Source organism: Lipotes vexillifer, unplaced genomic scaffold (assembly GCF_000442215.2).
Source record: "Lipotes vexillifer unplaced genomic scaffold, Lipotes_vexillifer_v1.1 scaffold141, whole genome shotgun sequence".
Classification (NCBI taxonomy): Eukaryota; Metazoa; Chordata; class Mammalia; order Artiodactyla; family Lipotidae; genus Lipotes; species Lipotes vexillifer.
In genome coordinates, this window is record NW_006792108.1 from 1,011,171 (window position 1) to 1,031,926 (window position 20,756).

At 42.8% G+C, this 20,756-nt stretch overlaps 1 protein-coding gene across 4 annotated transcripts in view; it reads left to right on the plus strand.

Moving 5' to 3' along the window:
• ANO4 (anoctamin 4) overlaps positions 1-20,756 on the plus strand; it is a 448,962-nt gene that overhangs the window by 272,631 nt on the left and 155,575 nt on the right. For all 4 annotated transcript variants that reach the window (XM_007465342.1, XM_007465339.1, XM_007465341.1 and 1 more), the window contains 2 exons: positions 11,199-11,299; positions 14,656-14,700. In XM_007465342.1, the coding sequence (XP_007465404.1) occupies positions 11,199-11,299; positions 14,656-14,700 (146 nt within the window). The remainder of the gene's footprint in view (positions 1-11,198; positions 11,300-14,655; positions 14,701-20,756) is intronic.

A 20,756-nucleotide genomic window follows, 5' to 3' on the forward strand; every position in this document is an offset into this window, starting at 1 on the left:
AAGTCAAAAGATTAGTATCCCAACCCCAGTAATGCCATCCCTCATATTCACAGGTCCCACCACACTCGAGGAGTGGTGATTATCTGGTTATTCAGGATGTGTAATCCAGTGGGGTGGGAATCTTGGGGGCTGTCTTAGAATTTGACTTGCCACGTAACTTGAGATCTAAAGAAGCAGAAATTTATCAGGCAGAGAAAATAGAATATGAGAAAACCCCAAGACTGTCAGGAGTTTGGTGATGTGGAAAGAAGAAGAGATGTGGGCCATGTGACTGGAACCCAGAGAAAGGAAAAATGATACAAGATAAAGGAGTAGCCGGATCATGCACTGGCCACCTTAGTGATTTTCCAGAGGGCCATGAGAAACCATGGATCACAATGCATTTTTAAAGACATCTCTGATGTCAGCGACAATACACAAGGCAAGAATGGAACTAGAGGGAGCCCAGCTTTGAGGAGTCTTCAAGGAGCTCGGTGATGGAGACTTACAGGGGGATGGTGTGGTAGAGATGGAGAGAAGTGCACGGATTGGAGAGAGATGTAGGAGGTAGAGTCAGTCAAACACAGTGATTGACTGAATGTGGGCCAAGGAAAAAGAAGTCAAAGGCGACTCTTGGAATTGAGGGACTGGGAAGATGATTGTGCCACTTCCTGAATCTGGGGACACTGAGGAGAAGAGCATTTTTTTCCAGAGAAGTGGGTCTCTTTTAGACACATTGAGTCTGATGTGCCCGTGCAACAGCCAGGGGTAGATACCATGTTGGCCGTTGGCGTTGCTGATCTGGAACTCGGAAGAGGGGTCTGAGCCGAAGATAGGGATCTGGAAGAATCAGGTGATAGGTGACATCTAAAGCCATTGGGAAGGGATGAAGTCATCCGGGATAACAGGTGGAATGAGACTAGAGCCTTAATGGAGTCCCCGGGGAGCCCCATTTAAAGACCTGCCGACAAGGAGTGAGTGGCCATTTCACACACCTATTTCCTGTCACTGATGCTAATGTCATCTTCAGGGGGTGAGCATTGTGACCATTTAGGAACATACAGTAGCTCAGAGGCTTTTCTCTACCAGGGCAGTGTGTGTGTGTGTGTGTGTGTGTGTGTGTGTGTGTGCGTGCGCGCGCGCGCGCGCGCGCATGTACATGAGCTGTGGAGAGAGAGGTGCGTCAGAATCAGCTGAAGAGTTTTTTGGAACTACGCTCCAAAATTCTGATGAGTCCTCAGGGAATCGAGAATTAAAATGAAAAGAAACAAAAAAGTCTTTTTAGGGATTTATGCCCTCATTTTTCAGAGAAAACTGAAACTCAGGAAAGTGCAAGTCATTTGCCTGGTGACACACAGCTGAGTAGAAGGCAGCCCCACTGAGAGGCGTTGAAAATTGCTTCGCGATTACTTTGAACCCTCCAGAAATGTACATTTCTCCATCCATTTCAGAGACTGGATTCCAGATCCACCAAAAAACATTCCGCCATTAGCTATAAATTAGCAGAATGTTCACCGAGCATTCTGTGGGAGGAAGAAGGAGTCTTAGCTACTGAACCACCTGCAGTGGTTGTAAGCTGACAACCGCATCAGCTTCAGAGCAGCCATGCTTGGTATTGTCCTCATTTTACAGAGGAGGAAACAGGCTCATGAGCTGGTGTCGTGCCAGAAACACACAGCGAGTGGCAGTGGCAGAACCAGCCTTCGAGTTTGTTTTTACCGCTGGCCTTACGTTCATTTTAGGATGTTTAGAGGGAACTGGATGCACTGTGCCTTGGATTTCAATACGTAACTAAGTAGTTTTCAAAAAATAAAATAAAATGACAATGGAATTGAATCCACAAAGAAAATGTATTCATGAGCCCCAGTTCCCTCTTGTGAAGCAGCGGTTCTGAAGCCCAGCTGCCTCGGTGAGAATCCGGGCTCCCTCGTTACTCACTGTGTGATCTTAGCCAAGATCTGTGTGCTTTAGTTCCTCATCTGCAGTAAAACAGGATAATGATGCTGGCTGCCTACGGTTGGTGTGAAGATTAGGTTATTTAACATGTGTAAAAGCCCTAAAACACTACGTAGCATGTGGTAGCACTATGTAACTGCTCCCACCTCTACTGTTCCTATTTTTTTTCTCCAAGAGGCTTATCTGAGTTCCCAATTGGAAATTCATCTCTCCTCGCTTGTCCCCAGAGTGTCAGGGGTTTGCTTTGTTCTCCTGGCAACACAGTTATGAGAGAGTGAAATCCAGGTAGTTGCCTGAGGGGGTACAGAACAGATGCAAGTGGCTATCCTGATTCGACCCTTTGTGCCCAATAGATTGAAACGTGGAGCGTCCTTATGCCTCAGGTTTTCAGCCATTAACTCTTGTCCCAGCCCGGAATGCGCTCTCCCTGGATAATGGAACGGCCTTCTTTCCTACTTAAGGTTTCTGTTCAAATGTCACCTTATCAAAAGGCCTGTCTACAGCACTCTGTCTAAAATAGCATCTCCTTCTCACGGGTATTTTCTGTTTTCCTCCCCTTCTTTATTCTTCTTCGAAGCACACCGTCAGAAATATTGTGTGTCTGTTTATTGAGGGTTGTGTCCCCAATAGAGCCTGAGCTCCATGAGGGCAGGGATTCGGCCTGTTTCGTTCACAGCTGTACTACCGGCACCTAGGGCAGTCCCTGGCACATAGAAGACCCCAGTGAAGGTTTGTGGACGACTTGAATGGACGAGTGAGTGAATGCTAAATTACAATTCACGTGATGAGATGCGTGGTCAGCTGCAGAGACCACCAGGATTTCCAGGTGCCCTTCTTCTGAACAAGCTTGGAACAAACCGAATGATTCTAGCCCCTCCTTTGCAGGTGAGGAAATCGAGGGCAGGGAAGAGGCCAGGCTCCAAATCTAAGGTGCAGCCAGAGACAGAGCCAGGATTGGGCAGTTTTCAACATGTTTTCACAGGCCATTTTAATCTGCGCCTCAAAATAGCCCTAGACGTTTGCAGCCCTGTGAGTCATGTTGTCTCTGTGTGGCCAGTGAGAGAAGTGAGGTGACTTACCCAAACTCGCAAGGCAGAGCTGTGACAGGACCTGGCCCAGGTGTTCTTTCCACCACAGAGCAGCACATGGTTGGCTGTTGGCCAGTGATCACCTAACAAGTCACATCAAGGAGACTTCTAGAAAATATCTAAGCCTAGGTCTCCTGTAGTCTTCTGTGCTCTAATGAAGTTCCAGCTCTTTTAAAACGGTTTTCTTCAAGGTTAAAAAAGGATTGGAGATCATCTTTTGAGCTGAGTGGCTTTTTTAAGTTCAACAGCCTCTTGCAGTGCGTCCGATTGACATAGGATACTCTGGGCTGCTGTAGACCCATGGGGCCTATTTCCAAACAGACCCCTGTTTCGTTCCCCGTTTCCTGCTCACCTGTTCCCTGTCTCTGTTTGGCACAAATGTAACCCCAGGAGGCACTTTGTGTCTTAGATGAATGAAATGAGCTTGCAAGTGAGAGACAGGCAGCTTCCTTCAAGCCAGGCATTCACTCTGTGATATCTGTGGAGAGGAACATAGTTGAGTTTGCAGATGCAGCTGCCTCTCCTGGTCCCTCCAAGCAAGCACCTTTGTGTTCCTAATGTTCCATGGATATACTTTCATGGCCAATATTTGGAAACCAGGTGGGAAGAAAGAAATCTTGTTCCTCAATTAAAGCTTTAACTTTAAAAAATATTTTTACCTGCCACAATTAATTACAAGCCTTCCTTCTCACTGTTTAAAGAGTATTTTTAGTGTACAAGGAAATGGCTAAGTACTTTGCCTACATTAAAGCTTGTAGTCCTCTGAAGAAATCTGAAGTGCTGCTGTTGTTCCCATTTCACAGATGAGAGAACTGAGGGTTACAGAGATTAAATAACTTGTGCAAGGTCACCAGCTACTGATAGCAGATCTGGCACTTGAACCCTAACTCCAAAGCTTGGACTTTTAACCACTACACTGTGTGCTTTCTCTACTCTGTTTTCCTTCAGTGTCTAAAGAAAGGTTGCATATCCTTATGCAGCTCTTGTTTTGTAATTCTACTTAAATTCCACATATACTTTTTTTATCTCCATGGCTAGGGTATTAACGTCTCAGGGGCAGGAATTTTCTCATTTTTGTATAGCCCAAAGCCAGTTGCCTTATTATAACATAAATGACCCTTTCCCAGCACAAGGCAAGTGGTTAATGCACTTGCAATAAATGTTTGATAAAGAAATGATTAACCAAATCTTTTAAAATTGCTTTCCTTTTTCCTGCTACCTTTTAAAAAGTGCCACCATCCTGTTTCAGTATAACCCAATCAGTGAAAGTGGACCTGAAATGAAAATGGATTGGTAAAAATTTCCCAGAATAAGGTTTCTATGGCAAAAGTGATTTCTAGTACATTTCCTTGTTGCATGCACACACATTATCCACTTGTGACTCTGTACAATATCGTGATCTCATTCAGGCAAACATCACAGACGTCAAACAGAACCCAAAATTGCAATGAGTTTTTCTTTGAAATCAGAGGTGTGTGTCTAATGAGGGCCTGCAGGGGGAGGGAGGTCCCATCTGCATGTCTACCTGGGGAATCCTTGGAGGTTGCCAGGAGTGTTCATTGCCTCGGAATCCCTGGCAGGTGTGCAAGAACTACAGCCTGGGAACCTTGGGCACAGAGCGGAGACTGGAGCTGCTTCTGACTTCTTGACAAGATGCTCTGAAGCGGCGACAGCTTTCCCCAGCATGGGCCAGGGGAGTCGCACATGGGCTTCGTTCCCTGGTTTGTGGGTGGCAGGGAGGTGTGCTTGGGAGAGAGACACAGCTTGGTACCTGTGTGACCTCCTCGAACTCAGCTCTGACTCAGGAAAGCCAGCCAGAACGTGGAAGTTCCAAGTTTCCCTTCAGGGGACAAGCTGGACACTGTTAGAAGTGGAGTTCCACCTCAGCTCTACATCAGCAGCAGGACGGAGGCCAAGGGCAGTGTCAGCAGGCAAAGGGGAGGCGGCCACAGCAGGACGGCTGGGACAAAGGGCACTGCTGAATGAGGCCACTTCTAGCCAGCAGCCCAGGCGTAGCTGCGGGAAGGGTTACCTGAGCTGCCCCTCGCTTATCTGACACAGCTCATCACTTCATCCTTCTAGAAACCCATTCCTCCTGGATTCTGCTTTGTCTTTGTCCCTCTCGTTTCCCTCCCTCTCTGATGGCTCCTTCTCAGTCCGCTTTGATGGTTGCTTTCTCCTCTTCCAAACCTCTAAATGTTAGTGTGCCCTGGGGCTCAGTCCTTCCCTGTACTCTTTCCTTAGGTGACCTCATCAAGTTCTATGCTTTTAAATACCAGCTGTATGCCTACAATTCTCAATAAATCCCACCCTCCGAGAGCCGGACTCCCATATCCATTTGCCTACTTCAAACTTCTCTGTACCTATCGCCCAGGTACGTCAGACATGCACATCCCAAAGTAAACAGCCGTCTTCTCCCTGACTCTCGTCTACATCAGTGCGTGGTATTAACCATCCCAGTTTCCCAGACAAAAGAACCTGCACATGATTCTAAGACGCCGGATTCTTTTCTCACTCTCCTCATTTGATCAGTCCCAAGTCCTTTCAAATCTACCTTCAGGTAGATCTCAAGTCTGTCCATTTCTCCCTTCCTTGCCGCATTTACCTTCTGGTTCCAGCCACCATCTTGTCTCACCTGGCCTCCAGGAATAACTCTTCTAGTGAATTTTTCAGCCCTGTGCTCCCTCTGGGACATTCTCCACATGACATGCAGAGTGTACTTTCTGAAACAAGTGATGCCGTCACCCCTCTGTCTTTAATCCATTGATAACTTCCCACTGACCTTAGGAATAAAATCCAAATTCCTTACAGCACTGAACCTGGCCTGGCAGTGTGTGTCCGCAGCTCTCGTCTTCAGCCCTATTATCAGGTATTCTCCCTGCCTCACACTTTACAGTATCCAGTCACCTGAGCCTTTTCAGTTCCTGGTGTCATCTCCCACCTCTGGGTCTTCGTACTTGCTGTTCCTTCTGTTTGGAATGCTTTTCACTTGGCTTCTCCCATAGTTGACATCTTCTCATCTTTTGGATCTGAGGTTAGATGTTATGGCGGCAGGGATCAAACAGCTGATCTAAAGCAAGTAACCTGCTTCTACTGGCCCACAGCACTGTAATTCTTGTCCTTTTTACGACCTTGCATAATTTTAAATCATATGTTTATTTGTTGTTCAATGTCTGCCTCCCGCTTCAGACTGTAAATGTGGGCTGCTGTAATATATCCAAGCACCTCGCAGAGTACCTGGTATATAGTCGTCACTTAATGAATGTCTGTCGAATGAATGAATGTCCTTGGAGGAACATGTTGGGGACTGTGGAAGGACAGGAGATAGGAATTGGGGGCTTGACTCTCAGGGTTTCCTCTGGTTTAGCCTTGTGGTCAAAGACTGGAAAATCCTTTTCAGGTATTAGCTCCTTATCTGTCGCATTCACAGGTCGTAACTAGGTAACTAGCTGTGTCCTTCCCGCCACTGCCAATGTGGTGTGGCCCTTCTTAGAGATGATGATGACTCACATGTTTTGGATGTACTGTGAGTACCCCACCTGTATTATGCCATTTAAAACAACTCAATAGATAGCTATTGCTATCATTTCCCATTTTACAGTTGAACGGACTGAGGCACAGAGAGGTTAAATAGCTTGTCCAGGATTGCAGAGCTGGTAAGAGGTAGACGTGTGAATATGAATATGGGCAGTCAAACCTCAGAGTCTGCATTCCTAACTAACGTCTGGTCCAGCTAGCCACGTGGCTCTGTACCTGTACTCTCTCCCAGATTGACCTCATCCAATCCCATGGATTTAAATATTGTCTATGTCCTGGCCACACTTACTTTGTATCTCTGGCCCAGGCTGCTCCCCTGAGCTCCAGACTCATTCATCTACACACAGGACATCTTCTCGTGACCATCACAAACTTACTTAGCATTTCCTAAACTGAGTTCATGATGTACCTCCATGCCCCTGCTCCCAGACCCTTTTCCAGCCATGGTTTTGGGGGTCGTGAGATGGAGAGATGTGTGCATCTACACGTCTCTGAGAGGTGGGTTGCTTGCGTTAGATAATGGCGTGCTATTTATTCTTTTTCGTACTGTTGCCTTATCTAACCTTCAGGTCAAGGACCATGATTTATATATCTTTGCATTCCCAGCATCTAGTGCATAGAAGGTGTTCAATATGTTCTTGTTGAATGAACAAGAGAGAAGGAATGTTTTCTGTGACTCTTACCTATTTCTACTCCAGGTGTTTTCCATGCTCCTTCTTAATTTCTCCAATCATTCTTCTAAGGAGATTTTCCAGACTCCTCTAAATGGTCATTTTTCTTCTCCCCAGTGTTCTAACCTAAGGGATTTTTATTGCAGTATATTAATGAAACAACTTTATGTTTCAAAAAATTCATTTTTATTTCTCTTCATTTTGGCACTTGCACACTTGGATTTATGTGGAAAGGAATACTTAATAACAAGGAAAAACCTATTTAAGCACAGTAGCATAATCATTCAGCACTAGAGAAAAGAGTGATATATGAGCCATATAATTAGCAATCATCCGTTTCACATTTATTTGTCTGGGCTGAAGTTCAGCTTCTCCTTAAAAACAGAGTATAAGTAATAAGTCCCATACACACAGACACAGGTGTGCAAGCATGCGCACACACACACACACACGCGCACGCGAATAGACACTCATCATCATTAATGGGAATTCAATTAACATTTTTCTCAAGATTATCAAGATAATCTTAAATATAGCTTAATTTTCCCTCTTTGTTTTTGTTGCTTTGTTTTCTGAAATATGAAATTCTTTTCAGATTAGTTTGTATAAACTGATAAAGAATTCAGAGATTGTGTCTTCAATGCACATAAAAGCCATGGATTTATTTAAACCTCAGAGTTTCTCAGATAAAATTGACAAGGGAGTCAGGGGATGTGGCTGTGGACTCAGCTTTGCCTGGGATAAACTTTCAGTTTGGCTGTGGGTGATTTACTTGACTTAGTCTCTTCCTTCTTTAAGAAATTGAAGTAAGGCCTCTCTTACAAGTTTGAGAATAAGATGAGGTAATGTGTAAAGGTGCTTCTAAAATTATAAAGCACTAAAAAAGAGTGATGGTTTTATAATTATTGTTATAATTGAAATAATAAGAAAATGGAGTTATTTTTATCCTGCTGATTTAATCAAAGCAGTTGCTCTTTTACGCAGAAAATGGTTGAGATCCCACATTAGAAGTTTAGTTGACTCAGTATGTGTTCGGATAATGAACTTGGCTTTTCCAACACACAGAAGTATGGCACGTAAAACGTGCCCTAAATGGAATATAGTACTGTATTCTCCTTAATATTTTCATACATTCACGGGAGATCTACAAAATGATTATCCTTGCAATAGATTGTATATTTTCTGTAAAACTAGCAATCACAGTAATTCCATGAAGAGAGTATATTTTAAGATTATCCTCTATCTAAATCAAGGTTTGATTGATTCTGTAAATCAGTCACATTCCCATCTTCTTTATTTTGCACAATTTTACTCGTTCTCTCATGGGAATGTGAGAGAAGAAATAGCAGGAAGTGAGAACCTTGTCGGAAAGCTAGGTGAATTTAAACCATTCCCGGCATTACCATGAAACCTCCCAAGTGAGGAAGCTACAAAACCTTCCCAGACTCTGAAGTGTATCTTTAGTATAAACAAAAAGGCCCTTTTTTTTTTTTTTTTTTTTTTTTTTTTTTTTGCGGTGCGCGGGCCTCTCACTGTTGTGGTCTCTCCCGTTGCCGAGCACAGGCTCCGGACGCGCAGGCTCAGCGGCCATGGCTCACGGGCCCAGCCGCTCCGCGGCACGTGGGATCTTCCCGGACCAGGGCATGAACCCGTGTCCCCTGCATCGGCAGGCGGACTCTCAACCACTGCGCCACCAGGGAAGCCCCAAAAAGGCCCATTTTAAGGAAGAATAATCTTTCTTCTGCTTTTTAACTTAGAAAACTATATTATATATGGAAAAACAAGTGGCAGTCTTTTCCAAAGCACAAGAATGCTCAACTGATAAGCTTTGAGAACATCTCAGATCAAGGCATCAGCGCATCCACAGACATGAATGGGACACAGTGGAGTGTGTGCTATGTTTCTATATATTCCTGTATAGACATTGCCACCCATGGGCTCATTCACACTACCCCTGGCTACCTGGCTGTAAGCACCCAGTGCAGGGAGGTAATAGGTTACTAAACAGAAACCCAGTTTGTGCAAAGAGACACAGCCCTAGTCATTGCTTCTTCAGTGGTTGCTGGTGTGTTTGTTCCCTGCGGGGGCACCTTATTTGCAGTAACCGGCTATGTGGGCTCCAAGAGTCACTTAATCTTCATCACTTCTGGCTTCATAGGACTCCCAGCTTTCACTTGGGCCAGGACTATTCACATTTCACTAGACAAATATTGGTTGAGTGTACCGTCTATAGTAGGCACTGTGCTAGGCCCAGAGGATTCACCCATGAATAACAGAAACTTTCCTTGTTCTCAAGGGGCTTAGAGACAGGGGTCTGCTTATCCTAAGCTGAAAGATAAAACCTTATTTCAGCCAGAACTGCCAGAAAGTTTGATTTTTCTAACCAATATCAAAGGGTACCCCACCACCACCAGTGTGGATTTGAGCCTTGGCCCTCCTCCCCATGGGAAATTCAGCGTCACCAAAGTCCCTGAGAACATTGTAGTTGACACCAGCTTGATTTTCTTAACATCTTGAGGAGTTCTTATGAATTAAGCACACTATTTATAAGCCTAGCCAGAAGACCCTGAATGAAAATACAAGAGATGAATTACAATTGCATTTCAACTGCAATATAAAAACAATTCCCTGTAGTGCAAATGCACCCCAGCTAAAGCATAAAGTTGAGCTTTTTCTGTCAGCTGTGTAAAAATGTTGGCTTGTTTATAAATACTGTTATAGGGAGAGTTCAGCCACAAAGGCCTAACATATCTTAAACTACGAAATTTTAAATTGATACTCTTAAACTGTAAAAATTTAAATAGTATGCAGTTCAGAACGACTGTGTGTGAGAAGGATATTGACAAATAATTGGCCGTTTTGCTAATTTTAAACTGCTCTGGCTTTACTGTTTCTCATCTTTCTTCTACTTCCTTCCACAACTCAGCCCTCCCCCTGGGAAATGACTTCTGAAGGAAATCTCCTAATTGGAGATGTCCCCTTGGCCAGAGGCATAGACCAAAAATGTGTTGGGGGGTTAACAGAGTATGAAGCTCTAGTTTTACTTGCTTGTCTAAGTTCTGTGTTGATAAGAAGCCCCAGAGGAGGCAAAGGTCTGGGGCCGAAGAACACAGTCCTTTGAAAAACCCTTGCTGATACTGACCCAGATTTAAGACTCACATCTCTTAGGTCCCTTTATCTCCACCACCACCAACTATTGCTTTTGCCTGGATGATTGAGAGCCTCTCTCTTTCTCTCTGCTTTCGCTGTAACTCTCCCTTGTTGTTTATCCTCCACGCAGTAGCCACGGTGATCTTTGAACGCCTAAATCAAAATGACTTCCCCGTGGCCCTAGAATAAAGCTTAACCGTCTTGTTGTGGCCTGTGAAGCACTGCATGTTCCTGCCCACCTTTCCACCCTCTGCTCGCTCCAGTCTCCATGATTAATCCAGCCCAGCCCCTCTACTCGCCTTCCTGTCCCTTGACCATAGGACATACCAAGCTATTTCCCAACCTAGGGCCGTGGCACCCAGAACATTCATCCCATGCTCTTTATCCAACTGGCTCCTTCTCTATATCTCAGCTCACATGTCCCCTCCTCAGAGAGGACTTTCCTTGACCCTTTGCCCAAAGAAATGGGTACCCCACCCCAACTCTTCCTCCTAAGACTTTGTTGTCTTCAGAATACTCGTAGCTCTGAATCTGTCCCACTCTCTAACTTGTTTTTGCCCGTCTTCTTTTGTGTGTGTTTTTGCAGAATGTAAATGCCATGCATATCTCTTTTGTTCCTAAACTGGTTCTCTAGTGCCTGTCACACAGTGGTGTATTGGTTGAGTGGATATATGCACACATAAGGAGCCAGCTTGTCGCTGAAGAATGCCCCCCATCTTAAACTCTGTACAAATTCATGTGTTCTAAGTTCCAACTCAATTGAAACCATAGGAGACTTGGATATACTTTTCAATTTAGTTTCTTTTTTCTGTTTCAGTCCTCTCTAATAAATAGTGACATTATCTTTGTGAAGTTGCATGCCCCATGGGAAGTGCTCGGAAGATATGCAGAACAAATGAATGTAAGAATGCCTTTCAGGTAGGTGTAAAAGTATCCCCGCCTCCCCGTTCTCTCTGCTACTAATGTACTCCTCTCTCAAAACAAATAAAACTGAAATGCGGACTGGAACACTCTAAGAAAATCCTTTAAATGTTTAGGAAATGCAATAAGTACTTCCTGGCTAATAATGACTTGATGGCTTTTTGTGAAAATGTCTGGCTAATTCAGTCCTTAGAAGGGCAGATAGTTCACCTGCCTGTGAGAAAGAAATATTTTCCAAGTGGCATTTTCATCTCCAAAGTGCCATTTTAAGAAACCCTGTGTACTGCTGCTTTGAATGGCTAGACCCCAGGATCAGTGGTTCAGGTCCTTACTGACTGGTCCCTTCCAGAAAAAAATTAAAATCTACTTCCATTGAAACAAGCTCAAGAAATTTCAGGAAAATGTGATCTTATTTATTTTTTTTATCTTATTTTTTTAAATAACCTATTTTTAAATTTTAAAAAAATCAGGTCATAAATACTGCACAAACACAAGCATTGATATTTATTCCTAGGGCAATAGAAAACACTTTGCATGGATTTCTCAGTTATTTAAAAGGATTAATTTTCCTCCATCTTACAGTGAATATTCTTATTTTCCCTATAGATTAAGAAAAAGTGATCATTGGCTAGATGGAAATGAAATAAGCTATTAAATCTCAAATTATAAATGCCAAGATATGTGGAAATACGGGAACCTATTAAAGGGGGTGGAGGGGTGTAGTACCAAGGACAGTTCCGAAGGGACTAAAGAATTAAATACTTTTAGTTCACAATTTATGCATAAAGACCAAGTCAGTGGGCAGATATTAGACGAAGTGCCAATTCTAAAATATACCTCTTAATGAGCTGTGGAAAGTTATCGACACAAAGAACCCTCTACATTCTTAGAAACAGAGAGGAGCTAGGAACACATTTAGAGAAGGGCAATTTCCATTCATAGGCCTGTAATATATCTCCTTGGTGCACCTTATTTTCTTTGTTTATTGGTCTTTATGTCCTAATACCAATTTAAAATAGAGGCTGGATTTCTAGCATCTATTTTCCTTAAGGCAAAATTCCCGAAAGAATTGAGACAAACATAGTTCTAAACTTTTCAGTTATTTATCAACGTGAATTAATACTATATCACACGTAAGGACCAAAAATAAATCTATACTTAGATAGAGTCATATATCAGACCAACGTCTTATAGCCAACAGAGCTAAAAAGTCTACCTTTTCATAGTAGTAGTGGTTTCACAGTAGTAAAACCTAGTGAAACTGATACCCCCCTCCCCAGTAGCAATCTCATAAAACCTTTTGCCAGAACACACTTCTCAAGCACCGAACCTGAGCAGATTGTAGAAACATGAGCAATGTGGTACAAGGCAAATTCCCTTAGTACCTGGAAGCATTTCATCTCTGAAGGGCCTGGCTGTATCATAGATAATACCTCTGTGTGCTCATTACACAGCAGAAAAATGCTGCCTGCAAGCAGCATTAATACTTTCCTTATGCAGTATTCAGAGACTGTGATCCAGGCAATAAAATGAAAACCATAATAGCTATGAATAATAATCTTAAATGTAGGAATTCCTACAGGGCAATATTTTAGGAGGAAATACGGTTAATGTGTGGCCACTAATTGGCCTTATTAATATTGATGTGATTTTACCTAAGCATAGCTTCACTTGCTGCAACTTGGTGCATTTAAAATTTATGCTTTCATTTTGTCCGATGTTTTAGACAAATAACTCTAGCTTATTTGTCTATTTGTCTATGGAGACATATGTATTTCCAAAGCAGGAATTGTCCTGCCATGTCAGTTCAACAAAATGTTCACATGTCAATTTAGCTGACTATTTAAATGCCTCCAAGAATCTTTATTTATTATTTTCTGTAGACTGCACTGCTGAATCCCAGGTTTAGTCTCCTAGGATTTTTATTTCTCCAATGTTTAAAAGGAAGTTGAGTAATAGGTTTCTTATGGGAAGTTGTCAATAAAGCCTGCTTCTGCTAAATACCTGTATGTCCATGGATATGGGTTTTTTAAATAGACTGTTTTTAAAACAGTTTTAGGTTTACAGACAATTAAATAGGTAGTACAGAGTGTTCGCGTATACCTCCTCTCACCCTACTTATAGTTTCCTTATTATTAATATCTTGCATTAGTGTGGTATATTTGTTACAATTGATGGACCAATATTGGTACATTATTACTATCTAAAGTCCATAGTTCACTTTAGGGTTCACTTCTTGCCTTGTACAGTTCTATGAGTTTTGACAAATGCATAGTGTCAGGTACCCCCTATTATAGTATCATGCAGAATAGTTTCACTGCCCTTAAAATTCCCCTTTGCTCTGTCTATTCACCCCTTCTCCCCCCAACCCAAACCCCTGGCAGCCACTGATCTTTCTCTTGTCTCTATAGTTCGCCTGTTAACAACATGGGATATGTTTTTCTGTTTTCACAGATACGCAAAATAAATTTTGGTGTATAAACTTCCCATTCTCTCTAAGTGAGATATCTCAGTAACAGTTCAGAATCCATACAAACCGTATTCATTTCATTACCACCCCATTGGTTGAAGCCCAAACTATAGAAAGGGAGACTGCATTTTAATAAAGCATCTAATACATGTGCTCTCCATTCACACTACACCCAGAATTTACATTTGTAATGCTTTTTTGAAATGCAGGTATATAGAAGTACAACAGATCCTTAACAAGTCTGATTTTTAAAAAGATATTTTCCCAGGATTCCTTGGTTTATCTCTTGAATTCACCTATATGAGGGCCAGTGGTTAGGCAGTATGTTCTAGTGTGGTTATTCGCAGCAGGATGTTGATGCTTATTTGTTAGTGTCTTTCCCATACTTATTGTAAAATATAAATATGTATTTTTATATCACCCTTGCCTATATCAGATGAGAGAAGCATTCTCTAAACTTAAAGTGCTATATAAATATTAGTTAATGTAATCCTGTGCCCACTAAATTATGTATGTTGCCAGCAGGCTGGCAGTCCATCTCGGCATCCTGAAAAAAGAGCTGACCTCAGCCGAATTCCTATAAATACCAATTGCTCCAAATTATTGCTCTGCACAGGTTCTGTAGGTGAAGAGCAGCCATAAACAATGATGGTAACACGGAGAGGGGGCGATATCAATGGAAACGATTTCATATGATTTCATGACTCAAAAAATGCGTGCCCTCCATTCCCACTACGTTTCTCACTGTTAATCTCTTTTTAGTTTTTTCTTCTTCACCTCTTACAGGCTTCTATCTTCAATCTCCTTTCCTTCCTTGCTAGTTCAAACTGTAACTGACGATGGGTTTTCTTCTCGACTGGCTTCATTTTTGCTGTTCTTCCAGGAGAAAAATCTATTACCTGCCCCGCCGGTACAAGTTCATGAGCAGGTTAGTAGCATGTTCTGTCATGATGGCGTTTGTTTTAGCTGCCGGCCTGTGTGCTCCAACAGTGACAAGGAATACAAGCTGGGGAAGATGGGCCTTTGTCACATGGGAAAGCTGGCTGCCCTGCCAAAAATCGCTATTTTAGGTTAGGGAAATAGCCTAGGGGGAAAAAAAAAAAAGCAAAGATGGAAATGTTCTCTTAGAGTCTTCCCTGTGATTTCACACTTGGGAGGACAGAATTTATCTGCAGGTCTGTTGAGGCTGGGTTTGGGGTTTTTTTCTCCCCATTCTATTAGATGAATTACCAGAAAGGCCCGCTGTTTAGAAAGCATCTTTGGTCTGAATGTTACTTTTTTTCCCCACACAGACTCCTCCCTCTGCTATAAGTAACTTGCGATCTAAGTGCAGACAATCACCCTCTCAAAAAGCAGATGGCTTCTTGGCCCTCTGGGTGGGGTCCGCCTATGTTAGTAGTAGTTTGTTAATAAAGTAGGCAGATGTATGACCTTATTCAGAAGCCCTCCTACCCTCTTTTTACCCCTCCTCCCAAAAAATACTGCTGGATGAAGATGGCCTTTACTGTGCTATGAATCCTTCCTAAGCTTGTTTCTCCTTGTTTTTTGAGAAGCCAGGGATGAAGGGGAGGCGTCAGTGATGTCCTTTAATTTGACTCTGTGGTGATCACTGGCATTCTAATTTCAAGCTTTGAATTGGTCTTATGTAACCATTCACCCTGAGCTGAGCTGATAGTTAAACTTGGATACCATTGCATTTGTCTGAAAATCTTAGAGTTCAGTTCTGTGAGATTTAAGATTCCTATTCACGCTGTTTATGTGCTATGCAGAAGGATAAGTAGAAGAGAGTAGTTGATATATTTTAGTGAGTTACTCAAATACACGTGCACTCAACAAAGTATGACATGAGAATGGGCTTTTAAAGAAACTAAGACGTGGTTTCCAAAAATTTCCCTGAGCAGCATCCCTATTAGCAATCCTTCTTTCATCAGGCAGTTGCCATGGCATTTGGATTCACCACAATGAGACGAATCCCTTTTCACATAATGACCTTCTACAAAAACTTGGTGCACACTTTAGCCTATTTCAGTAGTTCTCAAACTTTAGCCGGCATCAGAATCACCTGGAGGGCTTATTAAAACACAGATTACTGGGCCTGTGCTGTAATCTGCGATGTAGATGTCCAACTCTCCACCTGGAAGCTATATGAAGGCAAGGATGGCTCATCCAATTCTTTGTTTCCAGCACCTAGCATGTAGTAGGTGGGGCAAATGAATGAATGAATCTCCATACACAGGTGTGAGAATTTGCTTGGGGGAAAAGGAGACCACAAAGAAAAGTATAGAAAAACCAGGACTGCCTGAAGTGTCAGACATAGACTGGGGACTGAAGAGGTGAGGGCTTGAAAGAAAATGGTGATAAAAAGACCCATATAATCTCGGGGTTGGAGGGATATCAAATGTCATCAAGTCTAACCACTCATCGGCTACTTGAACCTCTGCTATATCATCAGGCAGCCTGTGTTTGAACATCTCTGGAGACAGCGTATTCCTGAACCCATCTGTGAACACCTGACTTAGAAAGTGCTTCCTTAAAATAAGTCATAATCTCTCTCTCTTTAGCTTTCACTCTAAAACACTCAGACTGTAGTTCCCCCTGAAGAGCCAAAAGATAGTCTGCAAAGTAAACAGCAAAATATATGAGAAAGATTGTGAAATTATAGGCAAAAGGACTTAGCAGGTATTTGGAGAACAAGAGATGGTGGCGGACAGAAAGGGGTTTTCATATTAAGGGATCGGGAGGCAAAAGAAGAGTAGAAATTCAGAGAGACACAGGTGTGGTAAGGAAGGTGGTGAATTTTGTTTTAATAATTCCACATTGACTCACAGTAGGTCTTTTTTGAAACTGATGGCACAGCAGTTGAAGCTAGAGGTAAAGCTAGAGAACCCAGAGCCATAGAGGTCATGACCTTAGCCAGGGGAGTAGATGGAATTTCCCAGGAAATGATGCAGGGAGTGAAGAGAAGAGGGCCAGTAGCAATTGCTCAGAAGGTCTGCTTTAAGGAGACAGAAGAGGTGGGGGAGGATGAAGAGGAACAATTTAAGAAGTAGGAAGAGAACTAAGGGAGTGCAGTGTCAAAGGCACCACGTATGAGTTCCCATAGGAAGGGGTGTTCTTCAGCTACTGATGGAGGATGAGAGATGAGAATTGATTTTTGGTCACCATGGTAACCACCGTGCTGGCAGTCTCCATGGAGTGGTGGTTCTCAAGCTTTAGCGTGCGTCAGGGTCACCTGCAGGGCTTTTTAATACTCATGTTGCTGGGCCCATCCCCACAGGTGAGGCTCAAGAATTTGCACTTGTATCAAGATCCCAAGTGATGTTGATGTCGCTGGTCTGGAACTAGTACATCTTGAGAATGATGACTACGGAGTAGAGGGTAATAGAAACCAAATTACAGCTGGTGGAGAATGGACAGGGTCCTGATGAATCAGAGGCAGTGAGGGGTCACTACTACCTTAGAACAGGAGCAAGAGGAGGAAAGCAGAGGAGGCTGTGACCATGTGACTCATCATATGTACTCCACGTGTATAGAAGGGAGGCTGGGAGTGAATAAGAGCTGGGGAAATCTTTGTTTCTGGAACTGGAAGAACAGCTTACTGAACACTAATTTTTGGCCTGAAAAAGTTGATGCTATTTCCTTAGTAGAGAATGGACTTGAGGACACGGGTCGGGGGAAGGGTAAGCTGGGACGAAGTGAGAGAGTGGCATGGACTTATATACACTACCAAATGTAAAATAGCTAGCTAGTGGGAAGCAGCCGCATAGCACAGGGAGATCAGCTCGGTGCTTTGTGACCACCTAGAGGGGTGGGATAGGGAGGGTGGGAGGGAGACGCAAGAGGGAGGGGATATGGGGATATATGTATCTGTATAGCTGATTCACTTTGTTATAAAGCAGAAACTAACACACCATGGTAAAGCAATTATACTCCAATAAAGATGTTAAAAAAAAAAAATGTTGATACTACTTAAGTGCACACATTACAACTGTAGAAAAATCTAGGCCTTAGGAGGCACCGGAAGACTCTGGGTCAAAACAAAGGGGAAAAATGTCTGAACTATGGTTTTATGCCACACTGATTCCGAATGAGCTCTTAAGCTTTACTGCTTACCACACAGGATTAAATCTGGGACATCAGTTTGGTGGTATAACTTATTGAAGCCCAGTGTCTGGTGCAAAGTTTTAAATGCAGTTTGTCAGAAAATTTTGTATCTACTTTTAACTCTTCACTTCACCTCAGAACAGCCTGATTTAGGTGATGAAGAGTGTGTGTCTCTTTGTAGCCAGGGATGACATTACAAATTGAAGGGCACATCTATAACTTGCTATCCTAGTTGTGTACATCAGTAGTAAAATATTGACTTCCAGTATTCTAAAGTTCTCATGTCATGCTCTGTGTATGGATATTTAATTTAGCTTTTAGTTTCATTCTTACAAACGATATTTCACTTCATTAATCTGTGAAAGCACCCTTGAAACAAACCTACCTCCCTTCAGGATAAGAGAAATGAATTAGAAATTGTGAAGTTTCTGAGCAGGCAGAAAAATAGAGCGTCATCTCACAAAGATCTTTATTTATGAAAGGTCACCTGACGTCATAAAGCACACTCATGTAATTCAGATATGTATTTCTGGAGTAAATGCTCTTTTCATTCACATACTTGGTCTATTAACACTTACCTTTGGGCAGACTTACAGGTATTACAAATTACCTATCCAGTCAGGAAAGGAAATTTATCATCGTTCTTCTGCCTTATTATTATTTTTTTTTTGCCTTCACCAAATCGTACAAATATAATCTGCAGAAGATATGCTTACAAAGTAATAAATCTGTTGACTGTGGGTGGCTTGTAGCTGCTGTCTCATTACTACTCATTCTTTTTTCCTCCACGCCCCCATATACATCCTGCCTGATGTTCTCCTTTGCGATGCTTGGCAGAATGAATGCTGGTCCCTACTGCATTATACACTCAGTGCCATCATAATCTCATCAGATGAGTATACAGGCAACATGACAAAATGGCTTGGATGTTTCCGTCCTCGTCTTAAACAAATTAACATACGTAAATGTTCCAAACCCTTTGGACTCTTCTAAGCTGTGCCCCAGTTAGCAGCCTTGTGACCTAAAAGAATGGCAGTAGCTTCCCAAGATCCCTAACTATCCAAGGAGAGGCTGCAAATACAGGGTACTTGGCTCTGAGAAGAGGAAAAAGAAATACAAGCCTCCTGTTGTCTGTTATCCATCCAGGAGGGCTTCATTTCCTGCAATGTAAGCCTGTGTATGGTGCCTCCATTAAATTAAAAAAAAAAACCAAAACACTCATCTGTAGGTGCTCTCTGGGCATATTATCTCTGAAAATGTAGTCTAACTGTTCGAAACCTAATGCTATTATTATAATATTCTGGCCTGGGGAAAAGCAGGTGTCTGTGAAATAGCCTGTTTCATTTAATTCAGGCTAATTAAGTTGTGATTGGTACAAACTCCCTCCTGGGTCGTTAGTGGCTCCAGGGAAAGGCCCTTGTTTTCTGCTTCTTCAGGGTATACCCTCAGCATCCAGGTGGGGACTCTGTGCACAGCCGGTGATTTATAAAAGCCTGCAGACAGGTTAGCCTGTTAGGGGTGAAGTCCTTTGCATGTGGCCTTTTCTGTGATCATCACCACTCCTGAAGGTGGGTAAGATTGTCTCCCCTTTACAACTGAGATAACTTGACCTTTACAACTGAGGTCAAGTAGTTTTTAACAAGGACCTTCCCAAGGCATATTTCCAAGGCACACCCTGGAAAGGCACAGCCTGAAAGAAGTGGCAGGTCTGTGCCCATTTGTCTGTGCTTGTGCTGTGCTGGCAGCTCTTTCCAGCTATGCAGAACCTCACCTGTCATGAACCGGCATTTGGTCAAGGACCCTGAACTTACCATCAGAACAACTTTCTTAAGAAAGTAATTCACCTTTTAGTCTAGATATTAACTTGGCAGGTCAAGGCCACAAATGCCCAAGTGGATGATCCATCTTTACTGAGGTGTCTGTGCAGTCTGTGAGACAGCTTTTGCTCAGTAAATGGCAGAAATGGAACAAAGTGACAGTATCCAACCAAAGTCAGTGCTCCATCATTAAGCTGATGTTTTCTCTTTTCCCCATCAGAGGAGATTTTACTAAGTATCAGCCCTACTCCTATGTTGAAGAGACAGATGGGGTGCTTCCTGGTTAGTTGGTTTCTTGACTTTTACAGGCCTAAGTAAATTTCAGGATTGCCTGTTTAGGGATGTTTGTGAGACATGGAAGCACAGACCTCAATATACAAGGGAGAATCATAGCTCTTGAACGTCTGTTGAGAACTCGGTTAATAAAAGTTCATTGTCATCATCATTTTCTTCATCCTAGAAACCACTACTTAATTGAGCATTTCATCCATCCAAGGCATTGTGCAAACACTTATGCATTATCCTTACCACTTCCTTAGGTAATGGGTATATTAGCTCAGAGGAGTTTAGTCCCTTCCCCAGCATGGCACTCACCGTTTTCGTTCTGGGCAATGAGGATGTGAATCCACTTCCAGCTGACTCCAGAGTCGTCATTCTATATGAAAGGTTATCCACTGTGCCTCTTGAAAAGGAAAGCTCTTTTTGTGACCCCAGCATGCAGGATCTTCGTTCCTCAGCCAGGGATCGAACCCACACCCCCTGCAGTGGAAGCGCAGAGTTTTAACCACTGGACCGCCAGAGACATCCCTAAAGGAAAACTCTTGATTAACTCAAGTTTGTTTAAAAGGGTATAGCCAAGATATTATTGCTCAAGTCACCACCATGTATTGAGAAAGCATCTGATTTTTCATCTTAGAGATGAGGATACTAAGGCCCCGTGAGGATGAAAGGGATAAAAGGCTTGTCCCAGGCATCCAGCTTAAGTCTCATGCTTTCCAACCTGGTGGCTTTTGCACTATGTGTCTTTCCTTTGCAAGGTGAAAGGGGATCCTCACCAATGTCT